This window comes from Hyaena hyaena, unplaced genomic scaffold (genome assembly GCF_003009895.1).
Source record: "Hyaena hyaena isolate Hyena2069 unplaced genomic scaffold, ASM300989v1 scaffold_28, whole genome shotgun sequence".
Lineage (NCBI taxonomy): Eukaryota > Metazoa > Chordata > Mammalia > Carnivora > Hyaenidae > Hyaena > Hyaena hyaena.
In genome coordinates this window covers 5,535,564-5,554,443 of record NW_024080660.1, presented here as the reverse complement: position 1 = coordinate 5,554,443, position 18,880 = coordinate 5,535,564, and the positions used below count along the sequence as shown (strand labels likewise).

General features: G+C 47.7%; 1 protein-coding gene across 3 annotated transcripts; it reads left to right on the top strand.

The window, feature by feature from the left end:
• The first annotated feature begins 885 nt into the window (after positions 1 to 885).
• Positions 886 to 13,677, top strand: CTSE (cathepsin E). Of its 3 annotated transcripts, none has more exons than XM_039227439.1 (9): positions 886 to 1,010; positions 1,612 to 1,768; positions 2,354 to 2,471; positions 3,431 to 3,549; positions 6,649 to 6,848; positions 8,884 to 9,006; positions 10,252 to 10,381; positions 10,494 to 10,592; positions 12,917 to 13,677. In XM_039227439.1, the coding sequence occupies exons 1-9, from the start codon at positions 943 to 945 to the stop codon at positions 13,079 to 13,081; spliced, it is 1,179 nt and encodes a 392-aa protein (XP_039083370.1). In that variant the 5' UTR covers positions 886 to 942; the 3' UTR covers positions 13,082 to 13,677. The 3 variants fall into 3 exon arrangements, with proteins under 3 accessions (XP_039083370.1, XP_039083369.1, XP_039083371.1); XM_039227438.1 differs by having other exon boundaries at positions 10,252 to 10,393; XM_039227440.1 differs by lacking the exon at positions 10,252 to 10,381.
• Positions 13,678 to 18,880: the final 5,203 nt, after the last annotated feature.

Genomic DNA, 18,880 nt, shown 5'->3' with positions numbered 1-18,880 from the left:
GCCGCCATCTCTACAAGTCAAGGAAAGAGGCCTCCAGAAAAACCGACCCTGCCTCTACCTTAATCTTGGACGTCTAGCCTCCAGAATCACCATAAAATAAATTTCTGTCAAGCCCCCAAGCTGCGCTAAGTTGTCATGGAAGCCGCAGCAAAGTAGTACAGATACCTGCTGCAGAATCATGGCCCCCTGCCCCCCTGCGTCCAGGACCTCCCAGCCCCCTCCAGGGCTGTCTCTGTATTCCTCTCCAACACCCCCTCCTCCCCGTAGCCCCAGATTCATCAAGTCCTTGGGGTCTGAAAAACTAACCCCACAAGCCCAGTCTCCCACTTCAGGGGCTTTGAGGAATGTGAGTTTCTGCCTCAAAGTGGACTGAGGGAGGGTCAGCTGCCCCTTGAGGCTCCCGGAGGAGCGAGGAGAGACTAGGAAATACAGAGAAAACAACCTGACTGATATTTTGGGCGGCCCCACATGTGATGACTGAGATTCCACACCCCCCCACCCCCCCACCCCGGAGTCCTCAGCCAGACCACTAGTAGAGGGGAAAGTAGAGGGGTCCCACCGTCCAGGGGCACATTGCTCTTTCGGGTGATGAGTGCAGGGTTTCTAGGGAGCAGGGTGGGACACCAAAAACTCAGGGAGAAGCTGAACCTGCACAGCCCTCTCACTATTTGAGGGTGCACAGAGCCCCTAGTCCCACCCCAGACCCACCCTGCCCCTGCGGGAGGGAGAGGGCATGAGGGGAGGAAGAGAAACACCCTGTTATACGCACTGTGTTTGTTCCGGGGCCTGGCTATTGACGCAAGAGGCCTTATCATTGGGCCCTCAGACCGGGCTGGGCAGGGTAGATCTGATCGGTCCCCACTGGCCTGTGGGAGAGAAGAAAGGAGAAGGGGCAAGGAAAGCCGCGACAGAGCAAGAAAGAAGCTGCTGGTTGGCCCCACAATGAAAACACTCGTTCTTTTGCTGCTGGTGCTCCTGGACTTGGGACTGACTCAAAAAGCCCTCCACAGGTGAGGCCACGTCCCCAGCCCTGGGTGCAGCGGGGCAGCTCCCTGTCCTCAAGCTTCGGCTGCCCTGGGAGAGGGAAGATGACGGGGAATTGCGGAGGAGGAGAAACTGAGGGCCACCTTGTGTTGGCCTTAACCCCAGCCCACGACAAGCCACCCGTCTGCCTCCACCTCTCCACCACCAAGCCCCCGGGAGCTTCTCACGTTAGTAAAGAGCAGGAATCCGCAGCTTAGGTGTGGAGCTCACAGGACCAAGTGCTTGCTCGAAAGACAGATCGTGGCTAACCCCAAACCCTTTCTGTCCCTTTATATCAGCCCTTTGTGAGGTTCATGTAAAATTGCAGAACATTTTCTTAGAAGATCTCAAGGAGCTTGACTGTGAGCGGGAGGGCCACTTCAAGTCTAAGATTCTAAGAATCTTCAGGAGGCAGAGGCCAGACTGACAGGCTGGGGGCAGAAAGGGCACGAATCCTGGCCCCACTCTGGCCTGCTGCCTTGCAGATGTTCTCCCGTGTCATTTCCCAATTTACCTCCAGAAAAATGGGGTGGGGAGAGGGCAGGGTCCGAGAGGGACAGAAAGGCATCTCCTCACATCTCCTCTCAGGGTGCCCCTCAGAAGGCATCCGTCCCTCCGGAAGAAGCTGCGGGCACGGGGCCAGCTCTCTGAGTTCTGGAAAGCCCAGAATTTGGACATGATCCAGTACACCGAGGCCTGCACGGCGACGCAGAGTGCCAACGAGCCCCTCATCAACTACATGGATGTGAGGAGTCCTGGGGCAGGGGCTGGGGGTGGGGGAGGTGGAGGGATGGCTTGGCCTGTGGGCATGGCCAGTGTGGGCCAGCAACACTGAAGGTCAGTGTGGATTTCTCCTCTCGGATATCCCATAGGGACTGATCCCCTGGGTACCTGTGGATTTGACCGAGCAAGCCCCAATGTGCCCAAATGCACGGAGCTCTCTGCAAAAGAAAAGGCGTGAGCAGGGCATGCATCCCAGTCAGAGGGGCCCTGCTGTGTGCCCTTGGACATGACTTAACTTTCCCCAGCTTCCCTTCCTTGACTGCAGAGCACAGGCCTTACTGCCTTTTCAGCCTTGCTGGCAAAGTGATTATGAGGAATAATGCAAACAAAAGCTAAAGATTTGGCAGGGGCTGGAGGCTCGATTTGATCTCCTCCCTTGTAGCTTTTTCTCTGCTCTTTCTCCCTTTTGTTACCACTCCTCAGGCTCTGTAAGCTCCTCTGTGCTAGCCCAGTCTCTGGCCCTGGAGAGCTCTCCTGAGGCCCCCTGGTGAGCACCTTCCCCTTTCCCACCACCTACACTCTCCTTCCTTCCCTCCTTCCCCTACAGACAGAATACTTTGGCACCATCTCCATTGGCTCTCCACCGCAGAACTTCACTGTTATCTTTGACACTGGCTCCTCCAACCTCTGGGTCCCTTCCGTGTACTGCACAAGCCCAGCCTGCAGTAAGTAGGGCCAGGGTCAATGGCAGCTGAGGCCCGGCCTTCTAGGGGAAGGGAGCTTGATTTCCAGAAGCTGGCCATCCATGACATGCCAGCTTCCCCTCTCTCCACCTCTGAGTCCACCCTGGGACTTTCACCAATGGTGAAGAGAAGACTGAGCCAGGACAGAGCTAAAGTCTGACTGCTATCCAAGCCAGCAACTTTCATAATGACCAGAATTAATGGGGGAAAACTCAGCCACTGAAAACACAAAGTTGATACAAATCTTTTTGAGCACACAATGACTCACTCCCTTTGAACACCCAAAATAAGGTGGGGGAAATTTTCATTCAATGGCTGTTTCTGGGCAGGTAGGTGGGTTGGGTTCTAGTGGTGATTATTCACCTGCTTCTAAAGGGCTTGGTGGCCTACCTCCCAGGATATCAGAGGTGGGGCTGGTGGGGCACAGTGTAGGGGTGCGTCTATTTGGCCAGAGGTAACTCAGACGTCGCTGTTAGCATTGGAAAGGGAAGGGCTAAGGAAAGACGTCTTAGTCTATGCTAGATAAATTCTAGAGACACAGTGTCTCAGAAAACCCCAAAATTAGGTGTCTACAGGTTAGGCAAGGAATTGAGAGTAACTGCCTGGAATGGTATTTATTTATCCCTGACTTTCTTGTGAATACCAGGCTCTGACCCACACTAGCTGGCAGAGACTCTGCTGGTGCCTGTTCCGTGACGCTTATCTTGGTGTGCCTCATGAGGTCACTGTGAGCAGTCACGTTTGCCCAGGGACAATTGTGACCGCATGTGGCTGGAGGAGAATGTAGTAGCTAACTAACAAAGGCCACGGTCAACCTTTCTAGGGGCCTCCACTCAATCCTGGGAGTTGAGGGAAGAGACCCTGCATCTCTGAGGTTTCAGGGCAGGGACGGAGGCGGTGAGCTGATGTCCCAGGAAAGAGCAGCATCCTTGCTTTTCCAGAGACACACTCCAGGTTCTACCCTTCCCAGTCCACCACATACAGCATCGTGGGGAGTCAGTTCTCCATTCAGTATGGCACTGGGAGGTTGTCTGGAATCATTGGGACCGACCAAGTCTATGTGAGTACAATTCCTTCATCTTTTCTCTTTTGGCCAGAAACTTGGGGGACAGAATATTTTTCAGAGCTGTTAGGGGGCCAGTTTCAGATCTGCCTCGGGAAGAGGTGGAAACCAGGAGTCGGCTTCCAGGGAAAGGGGAATGCCTGGCCAGGAGGGAGTAGCACTCCCTGCTTGAGACAATGGCAGTGGGCCAGTCTGCTCAGTGTGCAGAGTTCTAGAGAGGCAGCGATGAGGAATCCGACACAGGAACGGTGCACGGGGCAGAAAGCCTGGTGGCAGGCTTTCAGGAACGAGTTAAGGCAAAGGGAAAAAAAAAAAAAGAATGAGTCAAAGATGCTCACTCTCAGTTCAGTAAGACAGTAAGGGTATTAGGATTATAAAGGAAGAAATTACACTGTCATTATTCACACATGACAAAATTCCATATGTAAAAATTCCAAAAATATCTACAGACAATTGGGGTTAATAATTAATTAGCAAAGTTGTTGAATACTAGATTAACGAACAAAATCATCTGAATTTCTATATATCAGGAAAAGATGGAAAATAGACTTTTTTAATGTTTATTTATTTTTGAGATATAGAGAGAGACAGAATGTGAGTGGGAAAGGGGCAAAGAGAGAGGGAGACACAGAATCCAAAAACAAGCTTCAGGCTCTGAGCTGTCAGCACAGAGCTCAATGCAGGGCTCGAACTCACAAACCACAAAGTCATGACCTGAGCCAAAGTCAGATGCTTAACTGACTGAGCCACCCAGGCACCCCTGGAAAATAGATATTTAACGACATTATTTATAATAACATCAGAAACACCAAATACCTACACATAATTTTTTTTTTTACAAATAGTTTATTGTCAAATTAGATTCCACATAACACCCAGTGCTCATCCCCACAAGTGCCCTCCTCCATGCCCATCCCTCCTCCCCCCCACATCCATCAGTCCTCAGTTTTTGTCAGCATTCAAGAGTCTCTCATGGTTTGCCTCTCTCCCTTTCCCCCACCATTTCCCCCCTTCTTCTCCCGGTTGGTCCTCTGTTAAGTTCCTCCTAATCCTCCTATACGTGCACACATATGATATTTGTCCTTCTCTGCCTGACTTATTTCGCTCAGCATAACACCCTCAAGGTCCATCCATGTTGCTACACATGGCCAGATTTCATTGTTTCTCATTGCCAACCTACACATAAATTTAACAAAACTCATTTCAAGGTCTCTACTCTAAACATACTACAAATCATTATTGAGTGAAATTAAGGAAGATCTACATAAATTGAAATGACTCAGTATTTCATGACCCAGTATTATGGACAAGTCCAAGTTTATTCAAATTGATCTATAGATTTGTTAATCAAAAAAATGGCAATTTTTATTAGAAATTGATGAACTAATTCTAAAATTTATGTGGATATGTAATACACCAAGATAATCTAGATGAAGAACCGCACTACAAATAGTAAGACCTATTACAAAGCTCTAGTAATTGAGATAATGTGGTATTGACACAAGATAAGCAAACAGCAAATGGAACAAAATAGAAAATTAAGAAACTACTCTGAATTATGTTGAACATGAAACTGGAGTGCAGTGGAGGAAATGACAGTGTATTTATTAAATGGTATTAGCTCATTTGGCTACCCATATAACAAACAAACAAAGAAAAGAATCTTGGCTCCTACCTCACACATCATCAAACCTTCCAATACATTGTAGCTGTGGATGTCAAAAGTGAAATAAGAAAGCTTTTAGAAGAAAACACAGGAAAATGTCTTTATGACCTCAGGCAAAAATTTCTGAAACACATTACAAAAACTGCTGATAAAAGAGAGAGAAAATGGTAAATTTGACTACACTGTAATTCATATCTTCTGCTCACCGAAAAACACCAGCCAAGTCTGGAAGAAGATATTTGTAACACATCTATCCAAAAAAGGACTTGATTCCAGAATAAAGAACTCCTACCAATCAATAAGAAAAATGCAGACAACCCACTTCACACAAGAGGATAGCCAAATATTCGGTTTCGTTAGTCATTGGGAAAGACAAATTAAAACCACAACATAACCCGCTGCATATCCACAAAAGGACTAAAATGGAAAAGATAGGTAATATCCAGTATTGGTGAGGATCCAAATCAACTGGGACTCTCAGACATTGGTATTGGAAACGTCAGTTGGTACAGTCACTTTGGAAAACTCATTGCCAGTGTTTATTCAAGCAACAACACTTACATACCTTATTATCTAGCAGTTTTGCTCCTAGGCATATATTCAACATGTTCACCAAAAGACATGTACAAGCAGTACTGTTAGCAGTAGTCAATACCAGAAACAACCCAAATATCCATCAATGGTAGAATGGATAATGATGATGTATTCATACCATGAGATACCAGTGACAGTGAACAAAGTTACAACAGAGCGCACTAGTATGTTGAGTGACAGAAGCCATATAAAAAAGAATTCATCCTATATGATTCCATTGGTATAAAATTCAAGAGGGAGGGGCGCCTGGGTGGCTTAGTCGGTTAAGCGTCCGACTTTCGCTTAGGTCACGATCTCGCGGTTCGTGGGTTTGAGCCCCGCGTCGGGCTCTGTGCTGACTGCCAGCTCAGAGCCTGGAGCCTGTTTCAGTCTGTGACTCCCCCTCTCTCTGACCCTCCCCTGCTCACGCTGTCTCTCTCTCCTAGAAATAATAAATAAAAAAATTAAAACAAAACAAAACAAAACAAAAAAAACATTAAAATTCAAGAGGCAAAGGCAATATATATGGGGAAATCAGGAGATGGCTTATCCTTGAGGAAAGGTACCATGATTTACAGGGTGCATGAAGGGGCTTCCAGTTTGGGAGCTTGCTGACATGGGTGAATGGTTTGTGAAAATGCTCCACACTGTACCCTTACAATTTCTGTAATATACTTCAACTTCTTAAAGTTTACATTAAAAAATCAAGGTTGTGGGAATGAAATGACTGTGCCCATTGAATCAAGAAAGCTCGGGTGGGGGAAGAATTCTGTTTGGGCCAGAGGGAGAATCCGGGAATCTGAGGCTCTTTGCCAAAGATCTCCCATGAAGTTTTCTTTCCGGCTTTCTCCCATTAGGTGGAAGGACTTCTTGTGGTCGGCCAGCAATTTGGAGAGAGTGTCACGGAGCCTGGCCAGACCTTTGTGAACGCAGAGTTTGATGGAATTCTGGGCCTGGGATACCCCTCCTTGGCTGTGGGAGGGGTGACCCCAGTGTTCGACAATATGATGGCTCAGAACCTGGTGGATATACCCATGTTTTCTGTGTACATGAGCAGGTAGGCCCGTCAAGCCGACTGAGGTTAAGGTCAATTACGACTAAGGGAGACAACATGGTCCAGTCCAAAGAGCACTAGGCCTGGTGATCAAGGACCCGGCTTGGATCTCTTGCTTGACCTATTACTAGCCGTGTGACCTTGGGCTTACCCTCTGGGGATATTGAGGAAATGGGGTTTGCCTCGCCTTGTAAACCATACCACACTGAACCAACATGAGGAATCTCTGGGATTGAGTATTCATTTATGCAGTGAATACATATTTATCAAGCTCCAATCCTGTGCTGACCGTGTTACTGTGCACCGGGAGCACAATAAAACAAGGAAGACACTCCCTGCCCTCAGGAAGCTTGATTCCAGTGGGAGGATGCAGAACAAAAAATTCAAAAGTAAGCTGACAATAAAATAATGGAATGTTAAGGGACTAATTAAATACAATAGAATATTACTCAGCCTGAAAAAGGAAGGAAATTCTAATGCGTGCTACAAGTGGATGAACCTTGAGGAGCTTATCCTAAGTGAAACAAGTCAGTCACAAAAACAAAACAACACACACACACACACACACACACACAAAACAAGCACAGTATGATTCCACTTACGTGAAAGTCCCTAGAGTGATCAGATTCAGAGGCACAGGAAGCAGGATGGAGGCTGCCGGTGCAGGGGAGGGGGAACAGAAGTTACTGCTTAAGGGGTATGGAGTTTCCGTGCACAGGATGAAAAGGTCCTGGAGACTGGACCACAGTCTGGATCACCACAGTATGAAAATCCTGAACACTACTGAACTATACATTTTTAAGTGGTCAATTTATACAGTTTTTTAAATTGCTTGTTGTAGTTGGAAAAGGTCACGAGGCTCGCGTGCCTGGGATCCAGGAAGGTTCATCTAACCTTCATCCCTACATAGGAAGGAGATTTCTTACCTTTCTGACTTCCTCCCAGTGAGATCTGGTCTAAGCTGACCCAGCTTTAGCGTAAGCCCATTTCCCTTGTTCTCCACTCCTCCGTGGAGAGTCTTGAACTTCCTCTATTAAACTGCATGGCTGCAGTTGGGACCAGCCCGGGCAGAGCTGTGAGCGAGATGGCACATTGCCCAGACACCTCTGCCTCCCCTTTACAAGAGCTTCCTGCGAAACTTCCTTCCAACTGAGGAAGACAAGGGTTAGGATGGGAAGTAGTAAAGACTTTGCAGTCTGAAGGACCTGGATTTAAGCCCAGAGCCTCAGTTTCCTCAAATGGCCACTAGAGTGATGTAAGAGATAATTAGGATTAAGCAGATAAAAGTCTTTGCCCAGCACCCTGCACAAAGGTCATCAATAAACAAGGGTTCTTCCCCCAACCCCCCCCAAAACCACTCTTTTATGATGCCCACAGATACCCAGTTCCCTCCCTCTTTACCATTCTGCCTTGCAGCGCCCTGAGTTTTATATTTTTCTGATCATATTCCTTCTGAAAATGAATCAGTTTCATGTCTGATTTCTCCAGACTCCTGTTAGGTGCCAGAACAAAACCTGAAAAATCAACATTGATGAAAATTAAAAATTTTTCAAGTTCTAGCAAGTCACATTGCATTCACATTAGCTTCTTTACCTTAGCACAATGGAGCGAATAACACGGAAGCTCCAGGCACCACCAAAACAAAAGTGAGAAAGATACTTGGGGGAAAAGGCTTTTGGGGGTGCCTAAAGTCACATGGCGTGTGCACACCCCAGATAGTCTCAGCTTGGTCCCGCATGAGTTCTGCACGACCACAGCCATTGTCCCCGTTTCCCACCTCCCTCGCCCTTCTAGCCAAGAAGGAAGCAGGCATTCACAAATCATTAAGCAGAGCTGTTTCTATCCTTTTGCCGAAAAAGGCCCAGACTAATCAACTTGCAGTAGTCGGGCACTCTGGTCTCAAAGCCCAGGCTGATATTTCTGCCTCTGTGGGTACTCGGTGTGAGTGGTCAGACCAAGAAGCAAGGCACTAGCTGATGCTTGTTCCTGGGGTTTTCCAGTGGCCCTTGCCTGACAATCTGCCTTTCTTTCCATGTAGTGACCCAGAAGGTGGCGGGGGGAGTGAGCTGATTTTTGGAGGCTATGACCATTCCCATTTCTCTGGGAATCTGAACTGGGTCCCTGTCACCAAGCAAGGCTACTGGCAGATTGCACTGGATGTGTGAGTACTCTCTTCGCTATGGTACGACCGCAGAACTCAGGACGGGCACCACTCAACTTGGTTAATTGAATTGACCTGAATCAAAGTGCTGGTCCCTGGGAGAGGAGGCTGGGGGCAGGTCGTGTGGGGCTGGAAGCATGGGGTGGGGGGACGGGGGCTGAGCAGAGGTGCAGAGAGGGGCCTCGGTCCCCAGGGCAGCAGGCACACAGGACCGAGTCTCAGCTTCCTTCTTTGTACGTGTGGTGCTCCCTCAAGTCAACAGACAGTAAATACAAACACTCAGCCAACTACTTGGGGCTCATTTAACATTAATTAATACATAGGGAAAAGGGGGAGTGACACGGGGGTGCAAGAGTGAATGGACTCAGATTCCACCTCCACGAAGTGTGTACAGAAGATGAGACACACACACACAGCCCCACCAGGTGAAGCGGAGGGTGGGCCATGCCCCATGAGACGTGCCTCCAAAGTGGCCATGACAGACAGGGCAAGACCGCCTCTATCTGAGCTCCTCAAGCAAGGGTTTCATGAAGGAGGGGACATTGACTGGGACTTGACATACATGCATGCCTACATCCGTGTGTGTGTGTGTGCGTGTGTGTGTGTGTGTGTGTGTGTGTGTCTGGGCATGGAGCAATCAGGGAAGCAGGACCGGGTGCTGGTCACACACCTAGTGCTGTACTAGACAACACCGATGTTCACAGAAATGCAACTCAAGTTTCAATTCAGCCAAGAATAAGCGCCTGCGAGGGGAGGGGAGGGCATGGGCTGGGCACGAGAGACAAACTGCAAAAAGCGTCAGTGCTCACTGCCTACTGAGGGGTTTTCAGACCAGAGAGACTTGCCCATTTATGGGTCATGACCTCATTTTAGGGGATCATGACGTACATTTTTAATGAGCTGGAATAAAATAGAAAATAGGAGGGTGCACTTCGCATGTTAAGGTTGAGCACTGTTTCATGACATTTTTATCTCGTGTGTGTGTGTGTGTGTGTGTGCATGCGCGCGCCAGGTCCAAAAGTAAATGTATTTCCCACTATGGATATCAGTCACAGAACAATTGAGAAACACTCTTGTGTGAGACACTCAAAATGGAAATCATTAGTGCATAAATGAGCCCAGTAGACGATGAGAGCAGCTGGGGACACATCAGGGCCTGGCCGGTGGGGGGTGGGTGTAGAGGAGGAATGGGAGGAGGGCGGGGCGGGAGAGGGTGGTGGCTCATGACATTTTGCTTGCCCTCAGAATCCAGGTGGGAGGTGCAGTGATGTTCTGCTCTGAGGGCTGCCAGGCCATTGTGGACACAGGGACTTCCCTCATCACGGGCCCCTCGGATGAGATCAAGCAGCTGCAGAAGGCCATCGGGGCAGAGCCGGTAGATGGAGAAGTCAGTGCCTGCCGGGGTTGGGAGGAGGCAGGAGCAGGGAGTGAGGCCCTCTGTTGGGAGGTGGGAGGCCTCTAAATGGATCCTCCGTTCTGTGTTTTAGTATGCCGTGGAGTGCGCCAACCTCAATGTCATGCCGGATGTCACCTTCACCATCAACGGAGTCTCCTACACCCTCCAGCCAACTGCCTACACCCTGCTGGTAAGGGCCGTTTCCTTATTCTGCAAGTCTCAGGGCCATCCCTTCCCCACCAGGAGCCTGCCACTTCCTCTTTTCGGGGCTGCATTTGCCCCGAGCCCCTTTCCCATCTTCCCCTACACTGAAGCAGCAGTGCCCCGTCTAGAAAGGACAAAGCTGTCTGTGGTGGAAAGGCCACTGGCTGGTTCTTTCTCCTGTCTTGTCCTGCTGAGAAGCAGCAGCAACCCTCGCACAAGCCGCGTAGTAACGTTTTCGGACTTTGTCACGTAGGACTTTTCAACTGACAATGTTTAAACCCCTCAAATATCCAATAAGACTGGATATTATTATCCCACTCTATAAATGAGAATATTGAGACTCGAAAGGTTATGTGGCTCAAGATTTGAGCTGCGTGGAGAGGGGACACAGAATGAGATTGTATCTTCTAACATTCAGATTAACATTCTTCTCAAACAAGAAAGTGTCTTTTGCTGCAGGAGATTCCTAAGTCAGCAGGGTAAGGTAGAAAGGGAATTCCTGGGGGAAATCTATGATCGTTTCACACCACCATTGGCCCAATATTGCACAGAGTTCTTTGGTGACACTTAACACATTAACTTTACCCAAGAGTCACCCACAGCACCAGGGTGACTGCATCAGAATGGAGGTGCTAAGGTTTAGAGGACTTTGGGGACTTCCCTACCCCCACATCTTGATCTCTATTAACTGCTTTCCCAAGCCACCCAACAGACAATACGGGTGGAAACAAATGTGTGCGGGGGGTTATTTTTTCAGTTTTTATTTAAATTCCAGTTAGTGAGGCACCTGAGTGGCTCAGTTGGTTAAGCATCCAAGCCTTGATTTCAGCTCAGGTCATGATCTCACCGTTGTGAGTACGAGCCCTGCATCAGGCTCTGTGCTAACAATGCAGAGACTGCTTGGGATTCTCTCTCTCCCTCTCTCTGCCTCTCCCCACCCCCTATTCTCTCTCTCAAAATAAATTTTTAAAAAACTTAAAAAAATAAATTCCAGTTAGTTAACATACAACGTAATATTAGTTTTAGGTATGAAGTATAGTATCCAACACCTCCATACAACACCCTGGGCTCTTCACAAGTGCCATCCTTAATCTCCATCACCTATTTCTCTCATCTCCCTACCCACCTCCCTTCTGGTAACCATCAGTTTGTTCCCTATAGACTCCCAAAAGTCTGTTTCTTGGTTTGCCTCTCTCTCTCTCTTTTTCATCCCCATTGATCAGTTGTTATGTTTCTTAAATTTCACATATGAGTGAAATCATATGGTATTTCTCTTTCTCTGACTGACTTATTTCACTTAGCATAAATATTCTCTGGCTCCATCCACATCACTGCAAATGGGAAGATTTCATTCTTTTTATGGCTCAGTAATATTCCATTGTGCACATACACCACATTTTCTTTATCCATTCATCATTCAATGGACACTTGGGCTGTTTCCAGAATTTGGCCATTGTAGATAATGCTGCTATAGACATTGGGGTGCATCTATCCCTCTGAATTAGTGTTTTTATGTCCTTTGGATAAATACTTGGCAGCGTAGTTGCATAAAAATTCTAGAGAACACAGGCAGTAAACTCGTTGACATCGGCCTTAGCAACTTATTTCTAGGTATGTCTCCCAAGGCCAGGGAAAGAAAAGCAAAAATAAACTATTGGGAATTCATCAATTCACTGTTTCTGCAGTGAAGGAAACAATAAAAAAAACTGAAAGGCAACCCATTGTAAGGGGGCAGATATTTGCAAATGACCTATCTGATAAAGGGTTAATATCCAAAATATATAAAGAACTTCTAAAACTCAACACCCAAAAAACAAACTAAAAACAATTTAAAAATGGGCAGAAGACATGAATAGACATTTCTCCAAAGACATCCAAATGGCCAACAGACACCTGAAAAGATGCTCAACGTCACTGATCATCAGGGAAATACAAATCAAAACCACAATGAGATAACACCTCATGCCTGTCAGAATGGCTAAATTAACAGCACAAGAAATAATGGTGTTGGCGAGGATGTGGAGAAAGGGGAGCCCTTCCGCATTGTTGGTAGGAATGCAAATTGGTACAGCCACTCTGGAAAATAGTACAGAACTTCTTCAAAAAGTTAAAAATAGAACTATGAAACAATGCAAGCACCTTGCTGAGCAAACAAGCAGAGGTGCATGAAGCAGGAAGAGGAACCAACCAGCCAAGGGATGAAGGAATGGTCCCAGGCCAGCCTCCACCACTACCACACAGTATGGCCTCCAGACAGCACTACTTCCCTTTCTCCTTACATGTCACTTATATCTTCTTTCCACCCCCCAGGACTTGGTGGATGGAATGGAGTTTTGCAGCAGTGGCTTTCAAGGTCTTGACATCCAGCCTCCAGCTGGGCCCCTCTGGATCCTGGGTGATGTCTTCATTAGACAGTTTTATTCAGTCTTTGATCGTGGGAATAACCGTGTGGGGCTGGCCCCCGCAGTCCCCTAAGCAGTGCCTTGTCCGTGTGTCTGCCTGCCTGCCTGACGCCCCTTAGGAAAAGTCATTTTCGGTAGGATGCAATTATTCCAGAGTTGCTACTTGAATTAGGACCAAATGGAGCACAAGAACATACATACCCACTCAGCATGTGTGTCACATGCTTCATGCATTTCACACACACCCACATACACACCTCCTCCACTACCATCATGATGGAAGAATTAAGTCGTATGCCCATACTTTTTACTGCTTTTTGCTAACATTTTCTTTTGGAAATCTCCAAACATGTACCCAAGCAGAGATTATAGTGAAATAAATCCCTGTGGACCCTGGCCACCTTTCATAACCCACCAGCACGTAGCCAGGCCTGTTTTTTCTACAGCACGTCTTCTCCTCTCTCCGGCCCACACACCTGCATTATTCTGAAACAAATTCTTACCATCACATCATAAATCATCACATCAAAGATTTATCATAAATCCTTCTACTGTTCTTACGTACGCAACCAGTGTTCAAATGTTCTTCATTGCCTAGGAAATGTTGGGTCATTTTCTCAGTTGACTTGTTTGTATCGAGATGCAAATAAATTTTACAAACTGCATTTATTTGAACTGCGTCTCTGTCTCTTTTCATGTGTAGAGTTGACCACATTCTGAATTTTGAGGGTTGGAATCCAGAAGAGTCCTGCAACGTGGTTCTCTGAGCCCATCTTTCCTGTAAAATGGTAGTTTGTTCTGCAGGCCTGGTTTTGTGGCAAGAGTATTTCATGGATGGTGCTGGGTACATCCCCTTGTCGCCTGTCAGGAGGCAGATAATGCCTGGGGCCTCTCTATTCACAGTGCGAGGATGGATGAGTTGGCTGTGGGGCTGTCGGCCTCACCTGTCCACGACTAGTTTCCTTCAGGGTTTCACCTAATGGCTTCAGCGACCACTGATTATCATTGCCTGGGTCCACACTATCATCAGTGTGGCAAAACAGAGATTTTTTTTTTAAATTCTAGGTTTCCTCCTGTGTTTGTTAGTTAGAATTCTTCTATTTAAAAAACAAAACAAAACAAATTAAAAAAACTTTCATCAATCATTAGGTACAGCTCATACAGGAAAGGCAAGCTTACTTGGCTTTTTTCCTTTGTTTATTTGCTTTCATAATAATGAATGTGTGTCAACTTATTGCAGTTGTTTTTAATATTCCACGCATGCCACCTTTGGCCAGCAGGTGCCCCTTCAAGTTAGTTTCTGTGAACTTTTCACTTGACCCCAATACAAAGCAAATGTTCCAGGCCCATTTTCCCAAGGAGTCCTGGTCCCTGGTCATGTGCTCATAAGTTTGTTGTAAAAGATAATATTTCTGAGTACGAGGAGAGGATGTGGGGGAGGGACTCTCTGCATGAACCCTTTCCATTTTCCCCAGGGCCCACGCTGAGGGAGCGGACTTGGTGAATCCTGGGTGCATCCCTGTTCCAATGGCGTCTATCGTCACCACCAACAACATGTCTTTCTTTTCCTTCCTTTTGTTCTTTTTTTTTTTTTCAAAATGCAAGTATCTTCAATGTTTTCTTTGTTATAAAGATAGGAAAGTCCTTCGTGACCCTTCCCCTCAAAGATAACTATTACTTTTTATTTGTGGCTGTTTTATGCAGACTTTTCTTTTGTATTTACAACAGAGATAGCCAGAGGGAAGGGTTTTTTTTCCTGCAAAAAAGGAATCACTCTAAATATACTTGTCTCTAAACTGCTCCTGTAACAGATTCTAGTCGGTACAGTCAGCTCTTTCCCTGCAACATCTGCATGGTGTCCACTTAATGATCAAATCCTCTCTTAATGGACATTAGGTTCCTTTGGGTTTAATTCAATCCAATCCCATAAATATTTATTTTGTGCCAGGTATTGAGTGAGGCACTCTAAGATCCTCAACATAAGTGGGACAGAGTCCGGCTGTCACTTTTGGCACAGAGGTCATGGAAAACATACCAGGCTTACAGTCAGATAATCCAGATTCACATTTGTGCCCTGCCCTGGATCAGTTTGGTGACCTTGGCCGGTTACTTTGTATCTCTGAGATGCCCACCTCACAGTGCTGTGGGGAAGAGTCCATGAGCTCACCTGTAGGGAAGCACTTAGCTCCTAATGTTAGCTCTCCTTCCTTCCCCTGTAAGTATGAGGTCAAAGTGGATCACAGCTACACACACAGACACACACACAGACACACACACACATACTTTTTTGGTTTTCTTTCTCTTTTTTTCCCTCCCTTCCTCTCTCTCTCTTTCTCTCTCTCTCTCTCCTTCTTTCTTTCCTTAATTATTGCTTTCAAAATTAATTCAGAACAGCCTGATCCAAATAAACTATCAAAGTAGGATAATAGAGCAGTTAACATCACATGGCTTAGAGGCTTAGAGTCACACAGGCCTGGACTTGATTCTTAACTCCAGTTGTGGGACCTCTGCACCCCAGTTTCTTCATCTGTAAAATGGACACGGTAACAGTAACTATCTCACAGGTTCATGGTGAGGATCCAATGGCATAATGCTCATGCAGAAACAGTTTAGCTCTTGTGCCTGTGCTCATCACACAGGAACCAGACCCCACATTCAGCAGAGGAAAATCTCATGCAGGGTAGAAGGGCCTAGAGTAAAAAGGCTTTATGACTTCTCCTCTAAAACAAAGCACCCAAGAGCCATGTGAGGACCGAGTGGCAGATGGCATTCCCGCAGGCTTTCTCCTTAAGGGTGATCTATGTGCAGTGGGCCTCGCCAAAGTATTGCGTGTGCCTGTGCCAGCCGGGTCCGTGTGGGTCCAGGAGCTCAAGTGCTGGATGCCTGGCGTATGAGTGTGGTGCGTAATCCGTGCCTGCGGGAAGGGAGAACAGTCCGGAGACTGCGTAAGCTAGTTCTGCTCTGAGCACGCAGAGCTGTCTCAGAGAGACAGTTCTGTCTCTCAAGGCAGAAGTGACACTTTCAGTCCGTGTGGATCGAGCTCTGCTGGCCATGCACCTACGTAACCTCGTTAGCTGCAGGGGATTTTCCAGAACTGACCTGTGCTCTTTGTGGTCTTCACATCAGTGGTGTCAACCCTGACACTCAGGTCCTCATCCCATGCCCCATGTCTGATACTAGGCCACAAACCTCTCAGCGACGGGCCAAGGACTCTGGCCAAGCTTCGCCGTGCCTGGGAATTGTTAAAGGGTGTGTGTCCAGTTGCCTGGGGCTGCCATAAGCAAGTACCACAAACTGGGGGCTTAAAACACAGACATTTATTGTCTCACAGTTCTGGAAGCTAGAAATCCAAGATGGAGGCATCCACATGGCCCATCTCCGTCTGAAGCCTGTAGCGGGGAAGCTTTCTTATCTCTTCCTCGCTTCAGGTGATGGCTGGCTATCTGTGGGTTTCCTTGTCTTGTAGCGGGGACATTTCAGTCTCTGTCCCGTGGCCCCCTGGCATTCTTCCTGTCTCTGTCTCTGTGTGCTCCCTAAGGGCTCCAGGTGTACTGCATAAGGGTCTACCTGCTCCATTGTGGGCTCACTTCAATGGAACCAACTGCATCCCCCACACCCGCATTTCCAAGTATGGTCATTCCGAGGGACTGGACGTTAGGACTTCTGCATATTTGGGGGGAGCACAATTCAACCTGTAACAGATGTTTCACTAACTGACTGCTCTTACATTTGATTTGGGGCTTCTAAAAGCCCTTCCAGGAGCTTTTGGTATTTTGTCTTCCTTCCCCTTCTTCTCATGTTTTCCCTCCTCATGAACAATCTGTAAATGAGACAGAGCACGTGTTATTACCCTGTTTTCTAAATGGGGAAATTGGAGTACAGAATAATGAAACGTTTTGCCAAAAGTAGTAGCGAAAGCGGAGTCCCCGTCTCCGGCCCCTCATCCGCTGCTTCTAAGTTCCTGTCGTTACCACCGACATTCAGGGGGAGTGCACAGGCCTCAGTCACACCCATCAGATTGTCCTTCCTGGGAATCTGTGTTGAGTGGGCCCCACAGGGAAGACGGCCTTTGGGAGCATGGCGGGCTCACAGAGAGATAGCCCCCGTGGCCTGGGTCCTCAAGGCGGCCAAGTCCTCAAAACTACCCCCCGTCTGCGCTCCCTGATGTCTGGTTGTTCATCTCTTCCTCCTGCTTCTGTTTTCTCAGCTGAGGACACGTGCACCTGGCACACGCATCTCCCTGCCGTGGGAGCCGGAGGCCTTGGCGGAGACGGCTGATCCCTTCTCTAAGTGAAGTTCAAGAGCGTGGTTCTGCAACCTTGGCTGGGGCACTCATCCAGAAGAACGCATGCCCAGGAGGACAGTGAGGGTAAGGACACGTGAGAGCTCACTCCAGGACCACAGGCCTCGGGGGTGTAAAAGACACACAGGTCCAGGCCTCAGGACCCTGACATGCTTCCCCTCCTCAGTTTCAACAGTCGCCTCTTGCTTTTTCACCACTGGGCCAGGTTATGATGTAACACCAACTACTGTAACAGATAAGCCCCCAAATCGCAGTGTCTTAAATCAACGTTTATCTCACATGAAGAGTCCAGGTGAAGAGATGGCACAATTCAAGAACATGGGGTTCCCACAGCCCATAGGACCATGGGGTCATTCTTTCTTTTTCTTTTTTATGTTTATTTATTTTTTTTGAAAGAGAGACAGAGTCAGTGGGGGAGGGGCAGAGAGAGAAGGAGACACAGAATCCAAAGCAGGCTCCAGGCTCTGAGCTGTCAGCACAGAGCCCGAAGTGGGCTCATGAGAGAGATCATGACCTGAGCTCAAGTCAGACGTTTAACCAACTGAGCCACCCAAGCACCCCACAGGGTCATTCTTTCTGTCCCCAGACAGGGAGAGTGGCATTTTCTGCAAGTGGCCTCAACATGCCAGATCTGAAAGAGGCCAAGGTACCAGCAGACATTTCCTCTTCATCTATTCAACTTGAGCTCAAAGAGGGCTGGAACTATCTGGTTCACCGTTCTATCCATTGGCTAAACTGAACTCCATGGCAACACCTATCTGCAGGGGCTGGAAACGCCTCGTAGCAGTGGCCTGGACGTGTTATGGGGCTTCCATGAACATAAGCCGCCTCTGCCTCGCCAGGCCTCTGCCTAGGATCTTCTTCTTCCTCCTGCTTCTTAAATGTGAGCCTGTTTCAAGTTCTGCCTCAGCCTCCTCTCTCCTCTCTCCATCCCCTTACCCAGGAGGTGAGGAGCCTCTGCATGCCATGGAGACAACCCCATGTCAACCCCTTCGGGTAGACAGTTTGCAAATCTCCAGCCTCTTTCAATTAACACTTCTTTCTACCTTTGTTTCTCCCCCTGCACTGTCCACCCGGAGCTGTAGCCCTACAAAGCATCCCTGCACCCAGCTAATAATTATGGAGCCCTATCTTGGCCCACATTCCCTTCCCTAAGGGGAAACTTTAAAAAAATTCCTGAGTCTGGGGGCGCCTGGGTGGCTTAGTCGGTTAAGCGTCCGACTTTCCGACTTTCGCTTAGGTCATGATCTCGCGGTTTGTGGGTTCGAGCCCCGCGTCGGGCTCTGTGCTGACTGCCAGCTCGGAGCCTGGAGCCTGTTTCAGTCTGTGACTCCCTCTCTCTCTGACCCTCCCCTGCTCACGCTGTCTCTCTCTCCTAGAAATAAAACAAAAAAAAAAAAAAAAGAAAATTAAAAAAAAAAAAAAATTCCTGAGTCTGAAGCTTATTTTTCACGTGTTGTTGGGAAGTTCAGTTCAAAGGAAGCAAGAGAGAGAAAAGGGAAGTGAGAAAGAGAGAGAAGGGAAATAAATACAAGGAGGTGACTTTTCAAGCTGACTACAGGCTTGCAG